Source organism: Gymnogyps californianus, chromosome 3, assembly GCF_018139145.2.
Source record: "Gymnogyps californianus isolate 813 chromosome 3, ASM1813914v2, whole genome shotgun sequence".
Lineage (NCBI taxonomy): Eukaryota > Metazoa > Chordata > Aves > Accipitriformes > Cathartidae > Gymnogyps > Gymnogyps californianus.
Window position 1 is genome coordinate 52,433,391 of NC_059473.1, and position 27,050 is coordinate 52,460,440.

General features: G+C 38.4%; 1 protein-coding gene across 1 annotated transcript in view; it reads right to left on the reverse strand.

Annotated features, from left to right (window-relative positions):
* Positions 1–289: 289 nt before the first annotated feature.
* The window catches only part of MAP3K4 (mitogen-activated protein kinase kinase kinase 4), a 75,841-nt gene continuing 49,080 nt past the window's right edge, over positions 290–27,050 (reverse strand). The window contains exons 14-26 of the mRNA XM_050893235.1: positions 26,876–26,954; positions 24,415–24,481; positions 22,086–22,182; positions 17,052–17,152; positions 15,829–15,909; positions 14,122–14,313; positions 13,363–13,433; positions 10,936–11,052; positions 9,273–9,432; positions 2,864–2,986; positions 2,194–2,300; positions 1,813–1,992; positions 290–839 (exon numbers count right to left, since the gene is read on the reverse strand). Of these exons, the coding sequence (XP_050749192.1) occupies positions 819–839; positions 1,813–1,992; positions 2,194–2,300; positions 2,864–2,986; positions 9,273–9,432; positions 10,936–11,052; positions 13,363–13,433; positions 14,122–14,313; positions 15,829–15,909; positions 17,052–17,152; positions 22,086–22,182; positions 24,415–24,481; positions 26,876–26,954 (1,396 nt within the window). The 3' untranslated portion in view covers positions 290–818. The remainder of the gene's footprint in view (positions 840–1,812; positions 1,993–2,193; positions 2,301–2,863; positions 2,987–9,272; positions 9,433–10,935; positions 11,053–13,362; positions 13,434–14,121; positions 14,314–15,828; positions 15,910–17,051; positions 17,153–22,085; positions 22,183–24,414; positions 24,482–26,875; positions 26,955–27,050) is intronic.

The following is a 27,050-nucleotide window of genomic DNA, read 5'->3' on the forward strand; positions in this document are numbered from 1 at the left end:
TAGACCATGACTCTATCCCTTATATAATAGGTAGTGTCAGGAATTGCACATCACCACCTTATTTCCTCAGGAGAGGATGAAGGGGGGACCTTAATTCTATTATCACTTGTGTAAGAAGCTTCTTACACTGCACATCTTGAACTTGACAAAACATGGACTATTGCAATATAAGAGAAGCTTATTCCAGTTAGGTTAGCTTAGCAGTCTTAAACAAGTGTTGAAAAAAAAGTTTAAAATGTGACACAACCCCACATATTTATTTTCAGAAGAAAAGCCCTTCACCAACAACTCCTAAAATAAACCATTTATTGAGAAAAAACTTTTTTTAAAATTTCATTAATCAGCCTTGTGCATAACAAATCTGAAGCTTGCCAAAAACAAATAAACAAAAAAACCCAGTAAAAGTTCACAGTCAGTGCACTCAACAAACAGATTAAAAAACAAGGTCCATAACGCCTGATAACACTACAGCATTTTTCTGAACCTACAGAGTTCAAAAATACTACATATTAACATTACAGTTCTCAATCAAATGAGAAACAGGAGAAAGAACAAAAAAAGGTATGGTCCATATACAGTAGTAATGGCACTTTTACTGAAACATGCAGCTTCTTCCAACTTGCAGACACTGTCACATGAGCAACATGTGCCAAATAAAACGTACAGGAGCAGCAGAGAAAGTGACGCTCGTCACTTGTGCAGTCTTCGTAAGTTCAACTTTTATACTGTTTCTGAGCACAGTCTTTATGTAAATATTACATACAGTAGTGATTAAACGATATCTTGCCAGAATAAAAAAGGCCAGAGACTGAATAACTTCATTCTTCATCTGTGCAAACCTGTGAAGGGGACAAAAGGCAATTAATTCAATTGTCTCCCTACTGCAGCAAGAAGATGACAACAGATCCATTTCTTTAGCACCTTCATTGAACATCTCGGAAGCCTTCTTCTTTCTCCCTTGTTCTACAGATAAGGAATTACAAGTGTTTATATGTGAATACTGATGTTTCCATTGTCACCATGCAACTCTTAGGAGCCTAAAGAAGCGTTCTGCCTCCGTGATGGATGGGATCTGGCTACAGTTGCACGGATGAGGGGGATGGGTATGATGATCCCAAACACACTGTTATTGAACCAGAATACCACAGTGAACAACTTTATTCTGGAAAACAGGACAGAACTCAATAACCTACTGCGCTCCTACTTCTTCAAAAAAGAAGTTACTAATAGACCTAAAGTCGTAGCTGTGAATATTTGCCTATTCTTAAGCAAAGAATCAAACCATAGTTCATGCAAGAACTGCAGATTGTTATGCCAACTGCCAGACAAACATTCAATATGAACATAACGTTAAGTATGAACTTAAAAGAAAAGCAGAACCTTGCACTGAAGGATGGTAGACTTCTCAAGCTTATGCTTGTTTCACTTTTTACAGAGGGGACCCTTATCTCTATACTATGGAAGTCTGTGCTAATGTACTCGCTGAAGTTTTAGGCACAGAGCCCTTCAGATCCAGTTAACTACCACTGAGTTGAAGCTTGACAAGTCTTTTTAACATAAAGATAATGCATCTCAAAACAGCAGTGAAAGTTTATTGCATGGTGCACACCAGGTTCTTTTAGTCAAATGTTTGCTAGCAACATCACGTGCTTCTGAAAAGTTATCAAACCTTGTTTTCTGGACAGCATCAACTTGATACCAGCCTCCCACCGTGATACAAAGCCCTGCACCATAGCTGCAAATGATGAAGCCAACTAAAAGCTGTTTCCAATTCCCATCTACAGTCTTTGTAGCCAAAGCCGTGAGACAAACCTTGACAAAAGGATGATCGAGGAGCTGGCTGGCCGTCCACCTCATCTTTGGGTCACTTTCCAGGCAGTGGCAAAGGAAGTCTTTCCCTTCTGGGCTCACTTTGTCAGGAATAGGAGGTTTATGACCCATCCCCACTTTATACATGATCTGGAAGTTGTGCTCATATTCATGCCAAGGCCTCTGCAAGAGGTAACAGCATTGCTAAGTGCAACGTTTAGTAACTTGCTATCCAATAGCATGTATATTTCTGTACCCCAGGAAATTAAAAGCCACCCCAGTACTTGCAGACTTCAGTGTGACAAATGCTGGGAGTGGGACCAGAATTTGCAGAGAAACTGCTAAGGACAGTTTGCACTCATTCAGCAGATGAAACATCCCTACCTTTCCAGTGACCATCTCTATAACAACACAGCCCAGGCTCCAGATGTCTGCTGCACGTCCGTGCCCTTCTCCTTTAGCTCTAGTAATTACTTCTGGAGCCATGTATGCTTTGAAACAACACATATGATGTCATCAGTTCATACAGCAGAAGGAACAGCAAGTGATTAACTGGGCAAACCAAATGCTTTTTAATACATCTGTAATGAATTACCACTCAGCTTTTCTTGCTAAGTTTTGCCATTTGCTGGCTTCTTGTTCTTTGACACGTTTGCAGCACAACTGTCTTTCAGTTTGAAAAGTGATAGTGAAAATGCTGGTACAGTGCATGCTTTCAGTGATTTTCATTTTTTAAAAACAGATTAAGCAGCTGTTCAGTAAGAACAGTACTGTTTCAGTAAGGCTGCGGAGAAAGATACAACCCCAGAAAACACAAACTCCAGCATCTTTATAGTTACCAGACAAATACAATTTTCTCTCTCCAGTTACATCATTCACTGTTTTGGCTTCTGGATGTAAAGCACATCTAACTAGCTACGGTAAAATCAAGTTTCCCTGAAACACATCATTTTACTCCAGCCCAGACTTTCGGCAGAGGTATCCTCTTTTACGGTAACTAGACAAGTACCTGCCTAGCACATTGTCGTGGTTCAACCCCAGTCAGCTTCCTTACCTGCAGTCCCCAAAGTACTGTTCACTTCGCCAGGCATTGTCTGGGTGTTGTTCTTCAGTTTCACTGAGCAGCCAAAGTCTCCTAGTTTAATCAGTCCAGATGAGGTAAGAAAGATGTTGGCTCCTAGGAAACACAACAAAAAACAGCAACACTTGTTAAACTAGTGCTGAATTGAGGAATGAGGGCTTCTCAATATATTCTTGGACGTTACACAGTAGATAATAGCTGAATTTGCACTTAGCTCTTTACCTGTGGATTAAGCGGGGAATATGATAGCATTAGAGATGTTCCCCAAAGGGTACATCACCATTGGCCAATGGGATTTTTGGTGGGTTTGTGTTAACACTAAGTGTACTGGAAGTTGACAACAAGAAGTGTTCAAAACACAAAGCAGTACGGCAGGCAAACTCATCAGCTTTCCATACATGCTCGTTATGAGAAATTACTCCTCCAGCAATTTATGAATTCCAGTGCTTATCCTTGTGAGCACTGCACTGCGAAAAAACACCCGTCCTTATGGAGCTTCCTGGCAGAAGCCATTGCTGCGTACCTCCCGCTAGCCATCTTTTCAGTTCTGCTGAGTCACAACAGATGATATCATACAGCTGTGTCATCACGTCCGACTTGCAAAATGGAGCTTATAGCATTTTATTACATGTACAACCAAATGCCCACTCCTACTGTGGTCTACTTCCAGGAGAATTTCTGGAGGAGGGCTACTGTTACAATAGCTGGCTACACTGCCAGTTTACACTAGAAATAATTTCCCTAGCATAGCTGAAAATCTCCAAGGGGAATCTGCAGTTGGCTTCAAGTCACTTGCTCTACACAACACTGCAAAATAAGCCAAGTGGTTTTGATAATCAGTGGTTTTCTTTCGTTCAACATCCTGCCAAAACACATGTTGACAGCCAACAGAAGACAGGTAGAGCAGAAGGAGCTCACTATACATGTCAGGCCAAATCCTGGATTCTGCAAGTATCACAACAAAACCACAAGTAGGTTGCAAGAGTCACCTGGCAGAAATACAGCTTCAGCTGTGATCTCTCTTGAGGAAAGATGAATGGTTTGCACAGAACAAAACTGCCCGCCCACTCTAGGAGTAGGCACATGTTGGGGACTTGGTTACACATAGCCTTTTCCCATGGCACACAGAAGATTCTTCAAAAATGGCTCATCTGAATACAACCTCCAAAAGTTTCCCACTTTTGTTCCACGTCAAACACAGGTCAGTGCAGGAATTCTTGGCTGCTCCTCCTTTGTGTTACATTCTCTTAGTTAATGACTTCTTCCATTTAGCTTGGCTGGGCATCCCCACGATATTAACGGAAAATAAAAAGAATCCTCAAAAAGCTCAAGTCAAAAAAGGCAGTGCAGGTCAATGATGCCAAAATCCTGCCTGTTTCTCAAAGGCTTCTCTAACTACTATGAGAATGCTTGATAACTAAAGCAAGATTTATTTAGTCCAAGAGGTGTTGCACAGAACTGCACTATAAAAGGGGAGAGAAATCATTAACAGAAATAAATTCCAACCTTTAATTACTGTAAGCCTTTTAAAAGTTCTGAAAGAAGAATTAACTTTTAGTGAATATAGCTCTTCTGCACATTGTGTCCGTAAGTTTTCCACTCCTGGCATTCAGGTGCCTGCACGTACTCAAGATCAGAATTCTTTGGCTGCATTCTGCAGTTTGCCATCAGAGGGACATACGTGTCCAGAGTCACCCTGCAATCGCAGGCACGTGTGATGGAGCTGGGTAGACCATCCCTCAGCTCCTTGAATGAAAGAGAATCCAGAAACACACCAAAGCACTACAAGAAGGCAGCTCGATGGGACACTAAATATGGGCAATGCATTAAAAGAGTGACAGTTACTCTATCAGCAACTTTTTCCTTTGAACTACTGCCCACAGCTTTTCTTTTTCTAATGATTTTCAAGCAATTACTTGTCATACGGAAAGTAGGTGCACTTGCACTTAGCCCACACAAAGAGCTTAGGAAAAATGACCATCACTAGCAAACACTTTTACAAGGATGTTTTGGAAACCTATGTTCCTGTTCCTCAAGAACGCAACATGCAAATTTCATGGAAGGCTACAAAGTGGTTTCTGACTACTGCACTGGGTGGCAACTGGCAGAGCTGAAGTGCAACCATCTCTCTTCTGACTGAATCTAAAGCTATTGTGATAGTTTGGTTTAATACAGTTCAGAACCTGCTTACAAGGCCTTTCAAACTAAAGTTTGTCCCTTTAAAAAAAAAAAGTAATGACAATTTAGCATAAATGTTACTGTGAAAGCTCCTGTGAGCCCTTGTCCTGAAAGCACCTGGAACTGTCAAATGGAACAAAGCAACGAACCAAAGTTTCACCACGAAGAAAGAGACAGCACTTGACAACTCGTGTTGCTGACATTTTCTGTCAGCTGAATAAGGCTTCCACTGATGCACTGTCTGCTGGAGCCTCTGTTTTGTGAGCCGCTTGGTCTCTGCTTCACAGACCAAGACCAAACTTTAGAATGAGTCTTTAAAAAAGGTCTCCTTGTTAGTGAAACCTGCACAGAATCCAGCAGAACCTGGGTAAAAGAACAGGAGACACAAGGGCAGTACTTTGAGAGTGCTCGATGCTTTTTACCTTTGACAGTTAATGCTACTGGGAACGTAACAAAATTCCTACCGTAGCTGCATGGTTAATAAGCAAAATGAAACCGGACACCATGGCTAAAACAGCAAAAAGGCACAACACCCCCATCTGTTCCTTCTCTCCTCCTACACATAAACTATCAAAAGCATCATCATAGGATGTACATGGCAGAGGCAAGGGGTAGCCCAGTTCTGCACAGCCCTACTGCCATTTATACTACAAGATCTTCTGGGCAGACAGCAAACAAAGAGCAAATGTCAAAAGCCATACTCTTGCTAGAGAAAACAATAGCTATGACCCAAAGCGTTTAAACTGAAGTTTCATGCCCTGTATCTGTGCCAAGTCAGCCCCATATTAAGCGCAGTGAAAACTGCGCTAGCGCGATATTCCAAAGGTGCTGGTGTAAATACTGTGAGTCCGAGGAGCAGTACCAAAGTCCCACTAAACACTGTGGCATAATTCCACAGAGGGGCAGCTCATAGACATTCCTCAGCCAGTACTTAAGCAGTGCAGCAGCCAAATTAATTCAAGAAATAAGCAGGCCAAATGCTACCCTTTGATGAGAAAAATGAGCTTTAGCATCCTCTTTTACTTTAGAAAGCGTGACACATGCCCATAGTCTCCTGTTGAACAGCCTTCTGTCTCCTGTTGAATGGCCTTCCTTCCCCTGTGCTCATCATGAAGACATGAAGGCAGGAGTAGCAGAAATTTTGAGAGCGCTAACAACAAAGTTAACAAGAGTTAACATTTTGATGAAGACTTCCTGGCCTTGAGCATCTCATTCACAGGTTTCTGATTTACTGAAGCTTCAGATACAATCCCTTCATTTTTTGTATTCATTCTAAAAACGCAATCTGAGCACTCTTCAGGAATACGCACTTCTCTCCCAGAGAGAAAGCACCAAGCATGACCTCAGTAATTAATTCTTGCCTATTCAGCACTTGCGAGACCACGCTTGGAGTGCTGTGTCTTGTTTTTGGGCTCCCCAGTACAAGACAGACATTGACATACTGGAGCAAACCCAGCAGAAGGGCATCAAGATGGTCAGAGGGCTGGTGCACACAAGGTACAAGGAGAGGCTGAGAGATGGGTTTGTTTAGCTTGAAGAAGGGAAGACTGGAGGAGCGGGGGGCGGAATTTATTGCTGTTTAATAGCTGTGCAATGGGAGGATATCAAGAAGGTGGAAACAGACTTTTTCCTCAAAGGCACACTGTGAAAGGATATGGGGCAATGGACACAAATACCAACCTCTGCAAATTCCAGGGAGGTATCAGTAAAAAGCTTTTCGCTATGAGGATAGGTCAGTCATTGGGACAGGAGCCCAGAGAAAAGGGAATCTCCATCCCTGGAGATACTCATAACTCAACTGAACAAGGTCCTGAGCAGTCTGATCTAATTTGACATTCAATCTGATACTGAGGTTGGCCCTGTTTTGAACAGAGGGCTCAACCAGAGATGTCCAGAGACTCTCTTCAGCATTAAATATTCCATCATTCTTGATCATTGAGCAGAACAGCTTCCTTGCAAAAAGTGAAGTAATTATAACTGAGTAATCTGGGCTTAGCCACAAGGGTTAAAAGCCAATACCCAGGACAGAGATAAAAAAACTAGCCCAAAAGACTTAATCACCCGCTACATACTAGACCAACTACTTTACACATTGATGCAGACTAATCAAAACCAGTGCAGCCAAGTGCAACAACCAGCCAACACTACCCTCAGTTTGCTCTCATAACCACAGATTGAAAAAGGATTCAAGGTAGCTGTGTCTTGCTTCATCTTTTACACTCATAGAACTGGATGCCATAATAGCATCTGAAGGACAACGGTGACACTAGTGGACCCTACTAACTGAAAGACTCAATTTTGAGCACAAGGTACTTGCAGACACCAACTGCAGGACATGTATAAACAATTACTCTAAGAATTGGTTATCTGCTGCTGAAAGAAACAGATCCACAGTGATGTTCAGCAAACTGGCCACAGGAGTGTGATCTGACAGTGAGATTTCCATAGGAAAGCGGTTTTAAACAGTCTGAATGATGTATTATCATTCTTCCCTATCAGAAAAATAAGAGTACCTGACTACATAAGAGCTAAAAGTAAAACCAGTTGTCTTTACTGCTGTTAGCCTGAAAACTTGAGGATGCAATGTTAGCATAAAAGGAGACAGAGAGCAAGAGACTTCCAATGTAACATCAGGCATCCTTTATAAAAATACTCTCTGTGGTCTGTCTTCATATTCTGTCATTAAGTTTCGGGAAGGTCTATACATAGATGTGTCTGCAGTGACCCTCTGTTTATAGCTGCTGTCATTCTCAAGGAACACCCCAATATTTGGTATGAGGAACCTGTTGCAACAGAAATGCCCTCAGATAATATAGCATTACAGTTCTGTTAAACAGCTCTTCTCACTTCACTGCATTTCCCTGATGAGAGGAAGACCTATTTGGAAACATATCCAGAAATGAGCAATGACATAGAGCAGCACAAAAGAAATGCCTGTCAGCCAGCCTTGGATTTTGATCACAACGAGCTTCCAGGAGAGCATAATCCAGCTAAGCAGAACCTGGATATGGAATGATCAAGTGAAGGGCAAGGAGGGCACTGTGAAAAGCACGGAGGGAAATCCACAACTGGAGAGAAACCTTTGGTCAGGAAGGAGAACCAGAAAAGGCAAGATTGCTGGGGAACAGGAGTGAGGGAAAGTGTTTTCTAGGAAAAAAGCCAAAACTGACTCAAGAGTGGCCTACCTGGGCGGGAGGCCTCTGGATCGTAGATAGTTCTTTTCCCAAATGAGAAGCACGAGGCCAAAGGACCAAGAGCAACTGGGAACCTCCTACACTGCTGCGGTGATTCAAAACCCTGTGAGCAAGAGGGACATAGAAACCCAGCATCGTTGGGTTGCACTGCCTTGTCATAAAATGAGCATTCGCAGGGCATATTGTGTGCATTGTTTCCCCTACCTTCTCTTAAGTTTCTGCCATAGGTGAGCAAAATATGCCAGACTAACAAAAACAAGATAACTAGACATGGAGGATGTTCTTGGAAGGTGCAGGAAAAGAAAAATGAATGCAAAATGAAGACTGACACTGGGTGCCTTAAGCAAATGCCAAAACCAACCCCTCTTCAGTTATTGTAGTTCCAGTCCGCTCATTTTGTAAGGAAAAGCTGAGAACCAGGCATGAAGAGATAAACGTATGGCAAAAAAACCACTAGATAAGTAATTTTACCATATCCCTTTAACTTCTTTTAACAAGGCTTTTATTACTATGTTTAATCAACCATTCATCTGAAATCCTAGAACTCTTCTGGAAAATGGGAATCACAAGGAAAAGTTCTGATGAACAACTCTAGCACTGTACACTGCTTGTCACCTCCCAGAAAACACCACTGTTTCTTGCATAGATGAGAAGAAAAACAGCATTACATAACTCAGTATATTAGTACTAGAAATAAAAGGACCAAAATTTGAGTTTGGATGAATCCCCAACAATCTTAACAATCTCTACAGAAACCATATAAATCATGGGCAGAATTTATGAGTTTGCAATGCCAACTGTGAACATTTTTTATGTTCTGCACTTAAAAAGGAGCACATAACTAGCCAATTGCTTGTAAATTGAAAATTGAAAAATGAGTGGAAGGCTTTACACACTTAATGGCTGTACAGATAACGTGCGCTAAATCTGCAAGTGTGTCCCCCATCACTCCCCCCCACCCTCATCTACAACACTGAAACAACAACATTACCTTTTATGGTTAACATTACCTTTAATGTCTCGATGAACAATACCATGTTCATGTAGTACATTGATAGCAATCGTGATTTGCTTTGAGTAGAGCCTAATGACATGCTCCTGAAGGCCCAGTTTTGATACCTCCTCCAGAGTGCCCTCATCACAGTACTCCATGAAGATGTACATTTCTTCCTGTTGTGGGAACCAAACCGGATTTCATTGTTTTTTGGGGTTTAATTTTTTTTTTTTTAAACACTGAATTAGGATCAAGTTTTCCTTCCATCCTTCATTGTTTATGAAAAGAGTAATGGAAGTACCATGTAATGTTTTAATGGAAGTACCTCTTACCATGGAATATCTAATAAATCATCTCTTCAGAACTCTATTCTCTTGGGCATGCTTCAACCTAATATATCCTGTTGCACAGCTATGGAAAATCTCTGCTACATGTCTATCTGCATCAATTGTACGTAACTGATAATATCTGGTGGTATAAAATACGTTACTTTGGCATCAACCAAAAAGCACTGTGGAAATCTTGTAGGTATATTATGCAGAAATACAAAAAGATCCTTTGCCTATTTAGAAAAAAGTTAAAATGATGTTTTAGGCTTGTGGTTTGTCTTTTTTCTCTCTCCCAGTTCCTGCAATATCATGTGTTGATTTCTTGGGGAGGGCAAGTTTTTTGTTGTTGTCTGTGGCTTGAACAAGCATGCCAGCTCTAACTCACTTTAAGGAAAAATTAGGTTCCTGTTCCCTTTCTCCCTCTCCAAGCCCAGCCAATTTCAGCCAGACTTAATTAATACAAAAAGATGGCAAAGACACTAAGCTCTTAGAACTCGCTGAGAAACCAATGACCCAGTGGCACAGACACCCAAAGTTGTGTCCCCAAGTAAAGAAATGCAGACAGAAAGCAGCCTTTGTCCCCTTCTAAACCAGCAATGGTTCAGCAAATCAACCCGTTCATATTGAGCAAATCAGTCAAAACCACACACCGCTTTCCAGCCAGACACCAGGCGTCCTGTTCCCTGCCCACCTCACTGGGTAGAGATGCGGGAAGGACCTGAGACTCACAGGGGGAGGTGGGAAGGGCACGTGGGAAGCAGAGAGTAATAAAAATTAGGGTATCTCAGCACGCAACTCTGGAATCCAACTCCGTAAGAAAACCAGGCTTCATTAGTTCTGCTGCTCAAGCAAGAAAACTCGTTCTTCCTTCTGAAGAGATGCTAGCTGAATTCCAAAAGATCTGCTTCCTTAAGATACTTGTCTGGCTTCAAGATTTAAACACCAGCACAAAATTTTTCCAGGAATCAACAAGATATTGGTACTACATTTGCTGCTACCAGTGAAGGGTTTTAGGCCATCTAGTCTTTATCTACGCACAAAAGTTACCATACTGTATATGATATAGCTTGCTTTTAGAGCAGTTAAACAGAGTAGCAGCATAGAATAGCTCCAGCATTACTCGCTCTATTCACTTATTGTGAACCTTCTCTGTTTATGTACCAGTTCCAAAAAATTTCTCTGAACTATGTTTCAAAGACCTCAACATTCAGAGGAAAAAAGACACGCTGCAATTCACAGACCAGACAATTAAGCTAAACTAGAATGTTCTCAAGTAAAAACTCCATGATCCAAAGCTTAAAATCTTCTCTCTGCCCTACAAAAAAGCATCAATAATTTATGTTTTCTTACCCTATGGAGCTCCACACCAAAATAACGAACAAGATTAGGGTGTTTGATGCCTTCAAAAATCTTCAGTTCATCGGCTGTTTCTTTGATGGTTTTGTGATCATTAGGTTGAAATCTTATCTGCAAGAAAGATTTTTCATTATTTTGCCACTATTTCAAATTACTAAGAAAAAAAAAAAACCACAAAAAAAAAACCCCAAAACCCAAACAACCCATTCTGAACCCAAACACAAACCAAGAAAACAGCTAAAAAGCTTTTTTTTTTTTTTTTTTTTCCAAAACAGCATCATCACACAAGAAGCCCCAAAATACCACCCCTCCATCCCCAAACTTAAACAAAAAAGAACACCAATCTATTTTTGGAAAATTACATACAAATACAATGATTTATAAACTTTGTAAGAGCAAAATGCTGTTACTTAAATGTATAAATACACACATGTGTGCACATATATATCCCTTCCGAGCTTGCCTTCTAGCTTAAACGTGGTAGATAGACACAGTACAAGAGAATCTGAAAGTAACATCAGTGAGAGCTATCATTCAAGAAAGACTAGTTGCCAGGTACTTCATCAACGGAGATTCTAAGAGATTTCTTTGAGGGGTTTCTTCATTGAGAATGTGGCAGCTGCAAGGAAAAGGTGTGGCATGGAACAAATACAATCATAAAGGTTTTGATGAAAGAAACAGGTTTTCATTAGTTCTCCTACAATATGCTGTGATGGATTTTTCATGGAGGAAAAAATTATCAAGTCTTCTGAAAAACTGATTTAAAGCTTCTATTCACACAAAGATAAGCAAAATGCATAGCAAGTTATGGAAGATGCTACTTTTACCATACTGGTAGAAAGCAGAAACTTCATTAATTGAGTACAGGACAACTGCTAGAGAAATAAATGCACATATTTTACCGTTGGTTGCTAGGATGTTATGATTGTTTTGTTCTGTATAACAATTCCAGGATACAGTTTGTACTCAAACAGTGGTAAAATTAAATACATAGAGATTACAAAAAGGTGACAAATGACATTCAAGTATTTTATGTATTTCCTAACACTTCCAAGTTGCAATACTATGTATTTGTAGTAAAGCTTGTCCACTATAATTTGTAGAGATTTTAATGACACTGTAGTTAAGACAATAAAGTCTGAAAAAATCTCGGGGGGCGTGGGGAATGCAATGTTTTTAACCAGACTAAAAATAAATCAATAAATCTTCTCCCAAGGTACTCTTAAGGAAATCCAGAAAAGCCTTTTATTTGGAAGATGCAAACAGTTTGCATTTAAGCCCACAGTGGGGAGGTGGGGAATGTTTCTTGGTGAAATAATTCTGGAAGTTAAAAATACTACAGGAAAAGGCAGCATACTGTATATTTAGCCTACTAGTGAGGTGTCTGTCAAACAAGGTCCATTTCACTTATTTGAACTTCTGCTAAAGAGCACACACATGCTAATCTGTAAAAAGCACCTGCATCTAGAACGCAACTTTGAATTCCAGAAACAGAGAGTGCTATTGATGGGGGGAAAAAATGTTATTTCATCGGGAGGAAAAAAAACAAAAAACCCCAACAACAACAAGATTTCAGGTGTTGGTATTAGTTAGTCAGTGAATGGGTATGGTAGAAGAAGTTAAGCACAAGCCCAGTCTTGCTTTTCTACCCCTTTAAGATCACATATGTATTATGTGTGTGTAAGAACTGGCTCATAAAATGTAACTGCTCTAGCATCAAATGGCTGGCATGGTAACTTGTGAACAGTTGATGCTCGCAGTTGCCTGAAGATGTAGAAATGCAATAAAACTAAATAATACAAATATTTTAAAAAACAAGGTGCTGTAGGGAAAACGGATCTCTACACCTACACAGCTTTACTTACTTCTATCCTGAAAATTAAATTTTGTGTACCCACCAGGTTAGTCAACAGTTTTGTGACTCAGCCTGGCTCACTTAAACTACAGGAGAAGCTGAAAAACATCTGATGTGACACTTCCTATCTTTTTCTCTACAGAATGAAGAAAAAAGGAATAAAATGTGAGATGAAATACTGCAAAGTAAAATATAAGTTTTTGTACAGTCTTCACTAATCAGAAAATTCTTTCCAAAATAATTTAAGATCTCTTAATGGGAGTTCACACATATTAAACAAACATTCATTAAGCTCACAACATCCCCATGAGATTAGTAAAAAAACATTATCGATTTTACATACATTTAAATGGAAAGTTGTAAACTGAAAAGAAAAAGCTTAAGCAACTTAAGGAGGAACAAGTGGTAACAGCAGATGTGGCTATATGAAGAAACAATTTGTCTTCCTATCCTTTCCCAGTTAGCTAACAACAGTGTTCAGAAATCCTTAATGCCTGCTAAGTCATGCACATTTGGTTTTGAAAAGAAACAAGGGCAGCAGTGATTCTTGTATACAGAGTACTCACTTCCTTCATAGCCATCAGCTCTCCAGTGTCAACACTGATACAGGTATAGACCTTCCCATACTGGCCTTCACCTGCAGAATTAAAATAAGAAAAATTAATTACACTACATTCAATAAGCAATATGTATATCAACTGCAATAAGAAAACATCACTGAAAACTGAGCTTTCCAAGGTTATTTACCTTTATTTTCATTTAAAGTTTCAAGTAGCTTTTAACCTGTAACACCTAATACTACATTTGTAGTCCTGAATTCAAGCTGAGTAAAAGTAAAAACATTACATTAACAGGCTGACCTGAAAGAAAACTTCTCATGAATATGAGGATTTTCCCCACAAATCCCAAACCAGAGAGGAAACAATGATCATATGGGGGAAAGAACAACAATATTGGTGAATTAAACAAATCCCAAAGTTTGTGCTCATTTCCATTCCTATTTGTGGTTCTTCCAAAAGCAGAACTCATCAAACATTTTATAGGGTTAAACACATGCAGGAATTGCAGGATCACACCTAAGTAATTGTCCTAACCAAATCCTTCTCCTCCTTTGCTTCTTGTTATTTGACCAGTGAAAACTTCACTGAAGTTCTACATAAAGGAAATTGCAGCTGCAACAGAATTTTGTATTTTAACATTCTGATTCCAGTAAAGCTGATATTACCTATGCAGAGACCCAAGATTTCAAAAGATAGTCTTAGATTTCCTTCAAAAATACTAAGCTTGGTATTTCAGTCTGATAAATGAAGGTATAATGAACATACCAATTTTGTTTCCTCTCTGCCACTTGAAAGTCACTTTTCTCAAACCTACATGCATGACATTATCATAAGATTTCGGTGTGTCACAAACTTGGCCAATGATGTTCTTCCTCCTCATCTCTCTGTATCTCCTTTCTTCAAACAACTGAACAGACTTTTGAACAGCTTCAATCGGTGCTTGCTTGGAAGCAGTGTCTAAAAAGAGTGATGAACAATTTCCTTGATTGAGAAGTATTCGCGGTGTTTATATTTTGTTACCTTTTGATATCACATGAAGTGACCTGAGTTAGAAGACAACTATTTTGTGAGTCTATTTAAGATGTAGGAAAAGAATAACACATTTTAGCAATCACATATGAAACTATCACTTATAAGTGACACATGAAACTAAAGTGAAATGAGAATACTGGTAGTTTTCTAATCATCTCTTACTCGATTCAAGGAAATTAAATGTATGAAATGCAACACACTTGTTTGCATTTGCCCTGTAACTAACCACCAATAGATAGTGGAAATATGTTAGGGTCATTAACAGCACCAAGGAAAGAAGGACAGGTAAGGTTTTGCTCTACAGAGATATGAGAGGTTTCTTCGAAAACCCACAGCATCTGTTATTTCAAAGATTTAGAGGTATTAGATAACTCCAGCTTTCAAGTCTTATCATGAAACAGAATCCTAGTGAGTGAGGCCAGAAGAAATCTCAGGGCGGCATTAATATATCCCCTCCTTGTAAAGCACAAAAATTACATATCTGTCACTGTTGACAGAGAGTAGTCTAACCTGTTTCTAACAGCCTCCAAAAGGTGAAGATACTGATACTCCCAAATGATGTATTCTACTGCCCACCTATAATTAATACCACTTCATCTACACTAAATCTGCCTCGCTGTAGTTTTAAACCAAAATCTTTGTCTTATTCACAGCGGACAGCAAAACCAGTTCCCATTGCAGCAGTCTTCTAGAAATTTTCAAGTTTTCCCTCATTCTTCTAGTTTAAACAAACTCAATTCCTTCAGTGTTTATGTTCCAAACAAAAAATAAGCCTTCTAGATTTCAGAAAAAAATTTTGCTGTTCTTCCTGTGTTCTGAGCCATATAATAAGAAATCAGTTTTTATGTGAAAGACAGAAAACTTTTTTTCTAATGTTTCATGAGGTTCCACGCTGCCAGAATATATGAAGCAAGCTACATGTATATATCTGTACAGTATAGGAGTAATCAAGTTACTTCAAGTTTCATGAAAATAAGCAGCAGGACAGAGAGGAAGGGGCCCCATAATAGCCTTGAATTTGGGAAACAGTGTAGGATCACACGCTGTTAGACCCCCAAAATAAGAATAATCCCACACTGGACAGAGATCTTAGGAAGTGAGGAAGTGCTTCCTACTGTCATGCAAATAATTGGGCACTGAATAGGGACTGCAAACTTCTGCAATTCCTATAGTAATAAATGTATTCATTTTGTAGAACACTACTAGTATCTTTCAGAAACTGAAAAGATCTAACTTTTATGAAGCTTAATTACTCCTACCTCAGAAAGTACACCTTGTGATTTTGTTAGCAGTATATTCTATCTGCAATCAGGATTTTATTTTTTCCCCTTCCTATGTACAAACCTGTGAAAACCTCTTCACAATCAGCATTAAGGTTCAACCTTTTATTACAGCACTAGTTTAACAGACATTACATTACAGTGACTCCTGAACACCTACCTTTGGTCTGGTTGATTAAAGTTCTGAGCTCCCAACTCCGCCGGGATGAGCCACTTGAATCTCCTTTTGGATATGATGGTTCTACAGAAATAATACCGTGAGCATAAAAGTGGCTTTATCTCATATTAAGGATTATGCCACCATATTCAGCAGAAGCTGAGATCTTACATCTCAGGACTAATACACCCTACAAAAACATGAGGCAACCATATAGCAATGTACGCTCTTGAATTAAAAAATGACCTATCTTTAGAAAAGAAATTATGAAAGCTATTCTGAAATAGGATTTAATTTATACAGGAACAGAGATCTCCTTCCACAATTGAGGGAAGCACTTCAAGTCAGGGCACTCGGAATCAAATATGTAAGAAATCTGTCGGAAAACAATCTTCTAAGGTTCCTTATGAAAAGATCTGTATTCTTTCCAACCTAAGCCAGTTTCCCATTCATACAGATGCATAAAAAAGGGAATAAGCAGGAGATAGACAGTATTTCCAACATTTGCTTAAAAAAACAAACCAAAAAAATCCCCCACACCTGTTAGTATACATTTTTAAGGCATTTCATTCTTTGAAATCCACTTCATTTTGCAGGATGACCACAATATGAACTCTACTTCACTTGGGGTTTTGTACTTCATTTTAATTTGCAAAGAACACACTATCTTAACAATCAATGTTTCAAGGTATTTGTTGTAATAAACACCACATATACAGGGGCTGGGGAAACCTGAAGGAGGAGCCCTGATCCGGACATCAAGTCACACACTCCGTGCCTTCCTCCAGGATTCAAATAACAGCAAGTATTTGTAAGATGAATACTGCAGTGGTAGTTAAAAAACTGGATAGAAAACTCTTCACTGTCCTGATGGGTCCAGTTCATACCTCATTAACAGCATTTAGAAATTTACTGTCAAATGGGGTATATAATTCAGCAATCATGTTACTCATTTCATTTTGAACACTGTAACTTAGTAAGAGAGCAGGAAATTCCTTCAGGTACAATTCAGAAACAATATGAAAGGCAAGAGAATAATGGATATGTCTGAAAACAGAAGAACTTACTCTGACAATATAAGCCTAAAAGTTAAAAATCTAAGATTTTTGAATGAGAAAAGGTGAAAAAAATTTTTGGAAAGGGTAAGAACTGGGAACAGAGAGTAATACATTAATGACATAAATCATCTACACATCCAGGTCACAATCTGTTACTGTGCCAATCACCTTCTCGCTCTTCAGTGGGACTGGAGTGACGACTAAGGGATCTGAACTGCAACTCAGCTGCTATTGAAGCCAGTCGATCATTTTCAGGGACACTGGAACCCCTGTTAAAAAGAGCCATTGTACTAATTAACTTAGCATTGCACTAAATAACTACTAGTGACAATTTAACTGCAGCTTTAAAGAGAAAGAACCTCTGAAGGCTAGGACATGAACCATGAAAGTAACATGAAAGAAAAACTGATGCTGAGAGGTAAACTGAAAACCCTTTCTATGCTATTTTTTCCCCCCAAATGAAGATTTTTTTATATAATTTTAGTTATGCCACTCTATGAAAAAATCCTAAGCTTCAAAAGCATAAACTACTTTAAACTGTTACTTGCCCATAACAGAATCCATTTTAATGACTTGTAACATACTACTAAGACAGCTGCTGCAAGATGCAGCTGGTGCCAGGTTTGGGTATACAATCAGAAGTGATTCAGCTGGGTGATAATGTGAGCCACATTATCAGATGAAGGGTGGTAACTGAATTCATATGCTCCTAGTGTACAGCAAATACAGTCCATAGTCATTAAGTCAAAACTAGTGGGAAGAGCCACAAGCCAGCTGACAGCAAGGACAGTGAAATGACAGCAGCTTGACTGCTTGGAAGCCCTCCTCCAGACAGCACAGAGTAGAATTAGACACCTCAGAATAAGCATGCTGAACAGAAAGGGAAACAATACTGAGAGAAATGAGTCTTAAATCCTTAAATCTTCAGGGGGGAGAAAAGGGAGGGGGGGAGAAAGCCGGGGCCGGGGCGGGGGGAGAAAGACACAATCTTGAGAACAGAAGCCAAAACCCAAGACACCCTATTCCCATGCAAATGTTCTCAATACGATGTTTGCTTTGCACTCCCTACTACTGCCAACTAGATCTTTTAAGTTTGAGGAGGAACTGAAACTGAACTAGTGAAAATCCTCAGTACTCTTCAGGAAGTTGAGGTTTCTATCAGCAAGAAGGCTGAGGTTATTCTCAGCACATACAAAGCAACAATTCTAGATGCACAAAGAGCTTAAAACCAAGCAAAGCTAAACCACTTCTAAAATGAGGCAGTAGCTGAACAGAAGACCTTAAGTATCATAGCTTTGAATGCAGGTGTCTAAAATCCATTTCAGGCCCATCTTAGTCACCCAGATCTTTTATTGTTTGTGTCCAGAAAGATTGTGTGCATGTTATTGGGCAAAGAAGTAGAGTAAAAGAGAAGAAGACTTGCAAAATTTCTGCTCCAGTCCTGGATAAATATAAAATGATGAATAATAACCCCAAGCTAGCTCAGAAATTAAACATTTATAAAAGTCATTAGTATGAATATAGTGTAAATATATAACCATTAGAAAGCTCAGTGTAAACAACCAGGTATTGCTGCTTTGGATTTTACTTTCTAGTTATATTAAACTGATTTTTTTTTTTTTTTTTTTTTAAAGAAAAACATCAATAGAACTATGGTGGCATTTGTGCACTACACACTGCCTAGTACAATTGATTTATCAAGTTCCTACATTCAATTTTTTATAGATATTTAATGCCTACAATCATGTCATAAATGTCTAAAGAGTTTCTGTGAAGTGTACAAAGTTTCTGTTTCTGTGCTATTCCAGCAGCTGGACCCCACACTTCTTCCGTACAAAACCACAAAACACTTTCTTGATCCAACAAATTCCATTTCTCTTTTGGAGCACAAATAAACGAAATCCATAATTAAGACTGCAATGTGTTAAAGTTTGCAACTTTCTTTTAACTATATTAAACACAGAAATTTGCTATAAATATATTACATTTTAATATTTTGCCTTCCTCAATAAAGAAAACCCCTCAAAACTCTGCCTCTGCTTTAGTAATTTTTTTCTTCAAATTCTTCCTAGGTAATACAGGGAGTTAAACAATGCTACTTAAAAATCCAAGCAGTGCATTAAAAAAAAAAATCATGGGATATTTTATTAACAACCATCAGAAAAGTAAAAACTGAGAGCTCTAAGAAAAACACAAGTCTTTGAAAAACAGGCCTAGGCAATTCGACTAAAATGCTGCATTCACATCAACTTTCATATTACAATCCATGAAAGTATTATGCATTTAATTGCAACTAAGAAGTAGAATTCTCATTTCTTTTCTTCCTACTGACTATCTTCTTGAACTAGAAGAAACTGTCAAAATACCAACCTTCACACTTTGATCAATATTTGTGTAGGACACACATGCAGAAAACATTAAAACAATATACCACTGTATTCAAGTGTGTCAAATTACAAACCTGACAGTTGCATTGAGTGGTATAAAATCACAACAAATCCTACAAGTATTAAAAACTAGCATCCTATTTCCCTCTTGAAAAATTAACTAACTTCAAAAATATGCCTTGGCTCAGAGTGCTGTGCATATTCTAGAACAAATCCCCTTCATATATTGTGTAAAGACTAATTATCAAATAAACAAGTTCTCAATTTTCCAAATTATAAATACTAATTAACCATCACCCTGTCAGCTTATAAAGCTGCCAGAACATCTCAGTGAAAATTCTCTAGAATGCTACTTACTTGAAAAAGGCTTTTCAAGTGCATAGTGCTGCAGACTACTGCCTACTCGGTCTTTTTCAACAGGGGGCTTACAACAGAAGCATGAAGGATATATAATAAATACACGTAGTTTGAATGACAAAAATTCAGGATGTATTTTCAACCAAAAAAAAGGGCCCAGACTCACAAGCTGTATATCTAGAGGCTACTGTAGGGTGCAAGTCACATCTTATCATAAAAATAAACTGAAAAGACTTGCAGGAAAGATTTTATATAAAGAGTGGCACCTTACTTCCCTCTTAACACCTTAATGCACGCTTGTGCTGTGCATCTGGTAACAAATCTACAAACCATGATGGTTTGCTGGCTAACAACTGAAAATGATTTATTAAAAAATAATTCATATTCAAGTCATATCTAAGTTCACTTTGGTCACCATCAATCTGTTGTTCCTTCACTACCTGTTCTTTCTTTTCTCTACAGCTGTGTGATACAGTCAGATCACGTGTCTCCATTCATACAAATCTCTTGTACAAGAGAGCTTTTGGTACTTTGCAGTAGAAATAAGAATCCGAAAAGCTATTTATAAACCCTAAGATAATATCATTGTCTGAACAGCAGGATTTTCAGAGTCACGGGGGCGGGGGGGGGCAGGCGGGGAGAAGAGTAAATTTAGAAAACTTGGGAGACATGTCAATGGTCTGACTGTGGTATGTGAAGAAGGAACACCAACAGTCTGAAATATAACAGCCAAATCAGAGGCCAAAAAGCAAGAAAGATACTAACATAGGTCTGCCAAAAAATTCACTCGTGACCTCTGCAAACAGATGATACAGGAGTGGTTTCTGTTACATATCCTGATACAGGAATGGTTTCTTTCGTATTAAGTTTATTCTGCACAACCCTAAGAAGCCAAAGGCGTAGCAAGAAATAAAAAAACCCTCCTGAAATACTATGTGTTTAATTCTGTGCTTGCCACTATATAGTATTTAGAAATATTTATGGCAGACAATAACAATACCAAAATTGTTGGCTAACAAAAAAAAAAAAAAAAAAATGCTTGGGTTTATTTGCATGTTACAGTCATCTTAGTGCAAAGTGTTAGTTATCGATACTAATTATTTAGTAAAGTTATACCGATGAACTGACTGGCATACGTTAATTTCACGGACATTTTTACTGAGCAAATTTGTAATCTACGTCAGAACCACATGCTTTAACTACCATATTGTTCAGGCATTTTAAATCTGAAAGCAGTCTTATAATCTATTTCTAAGACACAAGATTTTGCTCAAGTCAAACATGAATGACAGAGCCAGTGGAAGACATGATGGGACGCAAAAGCACGGTGCAAATGATCTACTAGGATGCAAGTACGCGGAAACAGTTATATGGGTGATGTAAGTAGAATGAGGCTGCTACATCATGGAGTGGAGCTACCTGGTATCATTTGCACTGCTGACAGGTTTGGGTTGAGCTGAGTCGCTACCGACCGGAGCGGGGCGACTGACAGCAACGCTGCAATGGTTCCGTGCATCACAAGGGACACTCCGCGTGCTGTGGCAAGAAGAAAAACTTCAGGAAACAGGTTTTTTTTTAAAAAAAAAAAAAAAAAAGTATGGAGTTGAAAGTTTATTTTAAAAATAAAATTTTGAAGTGTGCATAATGAGGCCTGATTTTAAAAGTTTTTCAAGTACATAAAGACTGTTATCTGGAATAATTCTGGGTCTCAGAAGCTTCAGGGGCTGTCAATACGTACAATAATAATAATCTTCAAAATAAAAATCTCCAAATCTTTAGAGTAGTACTAGTTTCTGCCCACAGCTAAGCAACTTCCAAAAAAAATGTCAAGTGTAAAGTTTGACACTGTGCTGATCTTCTTGAAAAATAAGGCCCTCTATTTGTGTAAAAGTATGCATGGCAAAGTTTATTTTGAAATTCTTAAAAACTTATTTTTGCATTAATTCTCATGTCAGCTCTTTCAAAGGGAAGCAAAACCATCCATTGTTTTAAGCTTCTTCACAGCAGGCTGGTAATGACGCAGAAATGCCACCATATTCCAGAATGCTACATTTTTAAGTCTTACCTATGCTAAACTACAGAAAGCACTGTCACGGGCATGTACGCAGACATTCAAAGTGGGGAAGGAAATAAAAGTCTTGTTAATGAGCAGTTTTCACTCAATTAAAGCTTGTTACATTGAAACACTGTTTTCAGGAAAGACAAAGGGGATAAGAATGACTTCAAAGTGAGAAAGCATGCACGAATTAAACCTGTAAAATAAAGGGGGGGGGGGGGGGGGGTTTAAGAAAAAGAAATTATATTGTCCTTAAAAGCACATCAATAGTATTCGGATCACTAACATGCTAATTTTTTCTACCTGCTTTGCCCTCAACAGGAAAGAAAAGGTGTTCCACTGACTGATAGCATAGCCAAGAGAGGATAAACCACTTTAGAACTCTGTACTAATGCTAAATACCTGAAGCCTTCAGGCGTGGGGATGATAAGATGAGGATTTGGTGGATCACTATGGCACCGAGGTACTTTTACAGGACGGGGACTGTTTCGATGAATAGCTGCAAACATAAAAAAGGTAGCACGTTTACTCAGATGTCAGAAAAACTCTGTTAGGGCCATTTCAAGACACAAAATTAAAACAAATTCCTATTTTACAGAGTTAATGTGAACTGGCACATATCGTCTTGTCCTTTAAGAAAAATCCAAATTACTCCAATTTTAAATAAATCAATTGTATGTATTAATATTATTCATACTATTGTACCATGTAACTCATCTATAAAATAATGAAAATTCTCCAGAGAATTAAAAACTAGCAATTAGAAGATGTGTACTTACTACTACACTAAAACTACATCTTCATTATTTCAACTTCACAAATGAAAGATCATTTGTTCTTTTATTGCAAAATAAATATTAACAAACCAAATAATAATTAAAAAGCAAACAGCGTTATTATGTGCCTTTTGCATCAATTAGTTTTCTCAGACAGTAATAGAAAGCAAAATGAGCTGGGAAAAAACCCACATGTGACAGTTTTACCCATACTAATGCCCCTCATGACAGTCTGCCCCAAGGAAGTGGTACAAAGGGACAGGGTCAAACCTAAATGAGCCATCATTGTCCTCATGCCTAGCTCATTCAGTGCCCGTAAGAGTAGTCTGCAGCATCCTTCCCTTCCCTCAACCCCTCCTTAATTCGCCAGAAAAATATTGTGGCAGTCACATCGCAAGATAGCTGACTGCCCACCAAAACATGAGTCACTACTTTCTGCCAGACTAGGTTAATCACAGTGAGCTGAGTTTCTGCCTTGTTTGCACTACCAGGACAAGTAAAAGATGCCAGGGCCAGGTGTTGGTTGTCCTGTTATAATTTGCAAGGACACTAGCAGAAGACCCAGAAGGCAGAACATAACCCACCTGGGTGGACATACACTGTTTCACAAAGCAAAAAGGATAAAACACCAGGAGACCCCCAGCTATGTGCCTACAGGCAGCAGCATGAACACAACTGGATCCTCAGCTTTGGGAAAAGGGGTAAAGATCACAGTGGGTTTAAGTTCCTCAACATGGTATGCAAATGGAACTAGGAATTCTTATTTTTCTCCTGATCACGAGATAGAAAGGTCTACCTGCAATATCTGCACCCAGGATACAGTTTATGTTTAGTTATATTTATTTTACACGTATTAAAGTTTCAAGTCTGCACCATCCATCTGTGTCACCCCCTCCCTGTGCCTCTGAGCCAAAAGCTGTCAAGCAATTTAGTTTATGTGATCTGCTGTGTCTGCAATAGCATTTATAAGAGTTTTGGTACTTTGGGATCATCATGCTAGTGACTTACCTAAAATGGGCCTTCCTCTGAACAACAGTATCAAAAGTGAATGTACAGGTTTTACATCACAGTACAGAACTTGCCTAAAATTTATTTTAGACTATGCTTCTTTCCAAAGGATTGGACTGACTTTCATTGTGAAAGGTTTCTCAGCTATAAGAGTTTCTCATCAAAATTATATCAAACCCGAAACTTTCCTGAAATACTGAAAAACCTCCACTTGCTTGAGTCAAATTACCTTCCCTTCATGTCTTCTGCCATCAACCCTGTCCAAGAAGTGGACATCAGGAGAAAGAAAAGAAGAAGATGTGGTATTTTGAAAGTTAAACCAGTCAATGGACTTGGGAGGAGGACGAGAGAAACAGAGCTGAGAAAGAGATACGTAAAAGGGAAACACAGCTGAGGAAACATCCTCTTCTCAAGATAAACAATGAAATATGTTGATTTCACTCTAATGCCAAAGGTATTTTTTACACTGTGAAAAATTCTGTGATATTGGAGAACTATTTCTCACAGCTCTATCGTCAAGCCCAGGTGTAACTCCTCTGTACCCCAATACTTCAATGAAGTCCATCAGAAGTATAAATATCTGCAGTGCCACAACGAAATTTTGGGAGAGGAAGCTGTAACTGCCTCCTTAAAGTTATAATCACTTCTTTACCCAACCTTTAAAAAAATCACAATACTTTTCCAGAAGATCTGCAAGACTTCACAGGGATTCAAGGACAAAATCAGAGGAAAGCATCTGTAAAGCTTTTAAATTTCTTGAGTAAAACCACCATGTATTTACACTTTGTCAGGCAATAATGGTTTCACATGAACAATCATGAAAACCTTAAAAATGCTTTTATTGGTATTTCTAGCATTTTAAAATTACTTTACAATCACAATTTGGTAACGATAGCAGCAAAGCTCCAGAACAAATGCAGTAACTTCTGCCTTACCAAGGTACAAACCTGTAACAGGACTGTGAGGTTTTCCAATAACATGGCCAATGCACTCATTCATCAGAGCTTGTAAACTCTAGAAAAGACAAACAGAAAAAGTTGTGATGTTTTATGTTACAAGAGAGTTGAAAGTCATATGGTAAAGCTCACAGTAATAAAATGACACTGGTTAAGTATGTAATCTGTCAAGTAAGCATCCCCACATTCTATCAATTATATTAAACTTCTGGATCCACATAGGGTTTTGACTTGGTTAATTTTTTTTTTTTAAGCTAGGAAGTCTTAGTCTTGTCTTGCCTTCTGACCTTGTCAAAATTACATAACCATAAGAACTGAAAAACGATATCTCATAAAGAACATTTCATAATATAAAGCTAGTGGAACTTAAAAATATCCATTGTTAATAAAATTAAAAATCAAGCTTGCTGGAAAAAGCTGCAACAACCTCCTCTGCCCTCCCTCTCTCCACCCCAAGAAGAAACACCTAAAGAAAATAGGTGAGAGTATGACAGCCTGAATCACAAGACTGAAGTCTGTAAAACAATAAATATGAAGCACTGCATATTAAAAGACATCCACTTTCCTTATCTACCCATGAAGTTAGCAAAACTTTCACGAAAGGGTGTTTAATAGTTAAACCACTGAACTGGGGCTCAGGCAATCTGAGCCTAATTACTGGGTATACTATTCACTGTGTATGTAACCTTGGACAAGTTATTAAATCTTCCTCTGGTTCAATTTACTTGTCAGAACACCAGGGATAAAATACACCTTCACAATAAAGAATTAAAATTATGTTCTTAGGTACAGTTGCTATGAAGGCCACTTCTATACACCAGTCACTCAGACTACTCAAAATTTCTTCCAGAAATTCAGAAACTTAGTGAAGACCAGGAACTTGAAGCTAGATTAACAAAAAAAAATTTTAGAAAAAAAAAAAGTGTTCAGTCTGTGATCGGCATATCATATTAACCCCGACTGAGCTAGAATCTCAGCTTTAGATCTAGACTGTCCTTCTTCTATGACATCAGGTATTATTTAAATAAAAGACTAGGACTGACATACGCATTTCTAGGTGAAATGCTGTGACCTGTGTTATACAGGAGTCACATTAATCAAAGTGGCTTCAAGTGATGCTCTCCAAAACTGAAATCCAGTTTAAGAAAGCAAAAGTTCAGAAATGCAGTTAAGGTTTTGGTTTCCCCCCTTTCTCTCCCACTTGTTCAAAGTCTGACTTCACTCCATCTTAAATAACACTGGCTCTGAATTCTCTCCTCTGTACATGTGAAACCTCTGTCATAAAACCATTCTATTTGAAGAAGTGCTATGATATCTTAGATAGTTATCAGTCAACAGAAACAAACTCATGCATCATTGCTTTTTAACTCTCCTTCAAGGTCACAACAAGGTTATCAATTCCATTTTTGGACAAAATTACCAGTTTATAATGTCAAAGGCCACATTACATTTTCTGAGCTTCTTTCCTCCTTAGAAGCTTCCCTCTAAATACTGAAGGGATCTCTAGCAAGACAGTATCACTAAAATATAGATGTATTACTCTTCAAAATACCAGGTGTTTTAGAAACTGTGTCAAAGCAAATAAAGTTGAGGGGCTACTTCCTAAAGCTAAAGTATTAGTGTATTTCAAATACAAGCTTAACTCGGTCATTTAGGCAGACAACTCTTTCCCAACAACACACACAGGACTAAAACATAACTTACTTGAGAGCTCTTGATAAACATATATGTGAAAAAAGACTAAACTACATAGCTTCTGTATTACACAAGATTAATGTGGTTGGTATTTCATAACACATCTGAAATTAATAAAAATCAGAGGTGCTGACACTCACATGCTGCTATTTTGTGGCAACTGTGCTTTCACTTCTCTGTAGTACTGTACCAAGATCAGAGAAATAAATTCTCAGAATTTTATTTCCACAGGAAAATGGGGAAGGCAGAGCACACAAAAAAGCCAGTTTTAGTCTACTATTTTTTATAGTAAAAACAGAAGAAAGATGCTTTATAGTCTGTTTCATGTTGGCACAATTTGAAGAAACACCTTTAAAAAATTGTGATTTTGTGGTTCATACCCATAAATGAACTCTGGGTGCTAACTAAGCCTCAGAAGCTTATATTCAGAAATTTATTATGACAACTATAAATCGTAACTCTGCAGAAAAGGTGTTGTCAAATTTCCCAAGAGACAAAGGGAGATAGCCTCCCAAGACAGAGCACCAGCAACTTGTCAGCAATCTGAAAACATCAATGCCAATGGTCACAAGCATCCTCTATTCAGAATCTTACAAACTGAAGAGATATCAACATCATCAGTTATATACAACAGCAATTGTTTCAGAACAGCATCTGTATTCAGACATAGCTGTATAAAAAATATCCCTGATAACATATACTGATAGCTTCACATGTATTAAGAAATAAACAACAAGCAGAATAACTTATTCCATACCAAGAAGTCATCTTCTGGGAGAGCCGAAATAAATGCTGGCTCAATGGCCTGAAGAAAATCAAAACCTTGAGTTGCCCACCTATCTCAAAGAAAAAGAAAAGACAGAAAATAAATTGCTCTTCAGCTAAAGCCATCATAAGAATTTCAACAACATCCAAGAACAGTAAATGGCAGT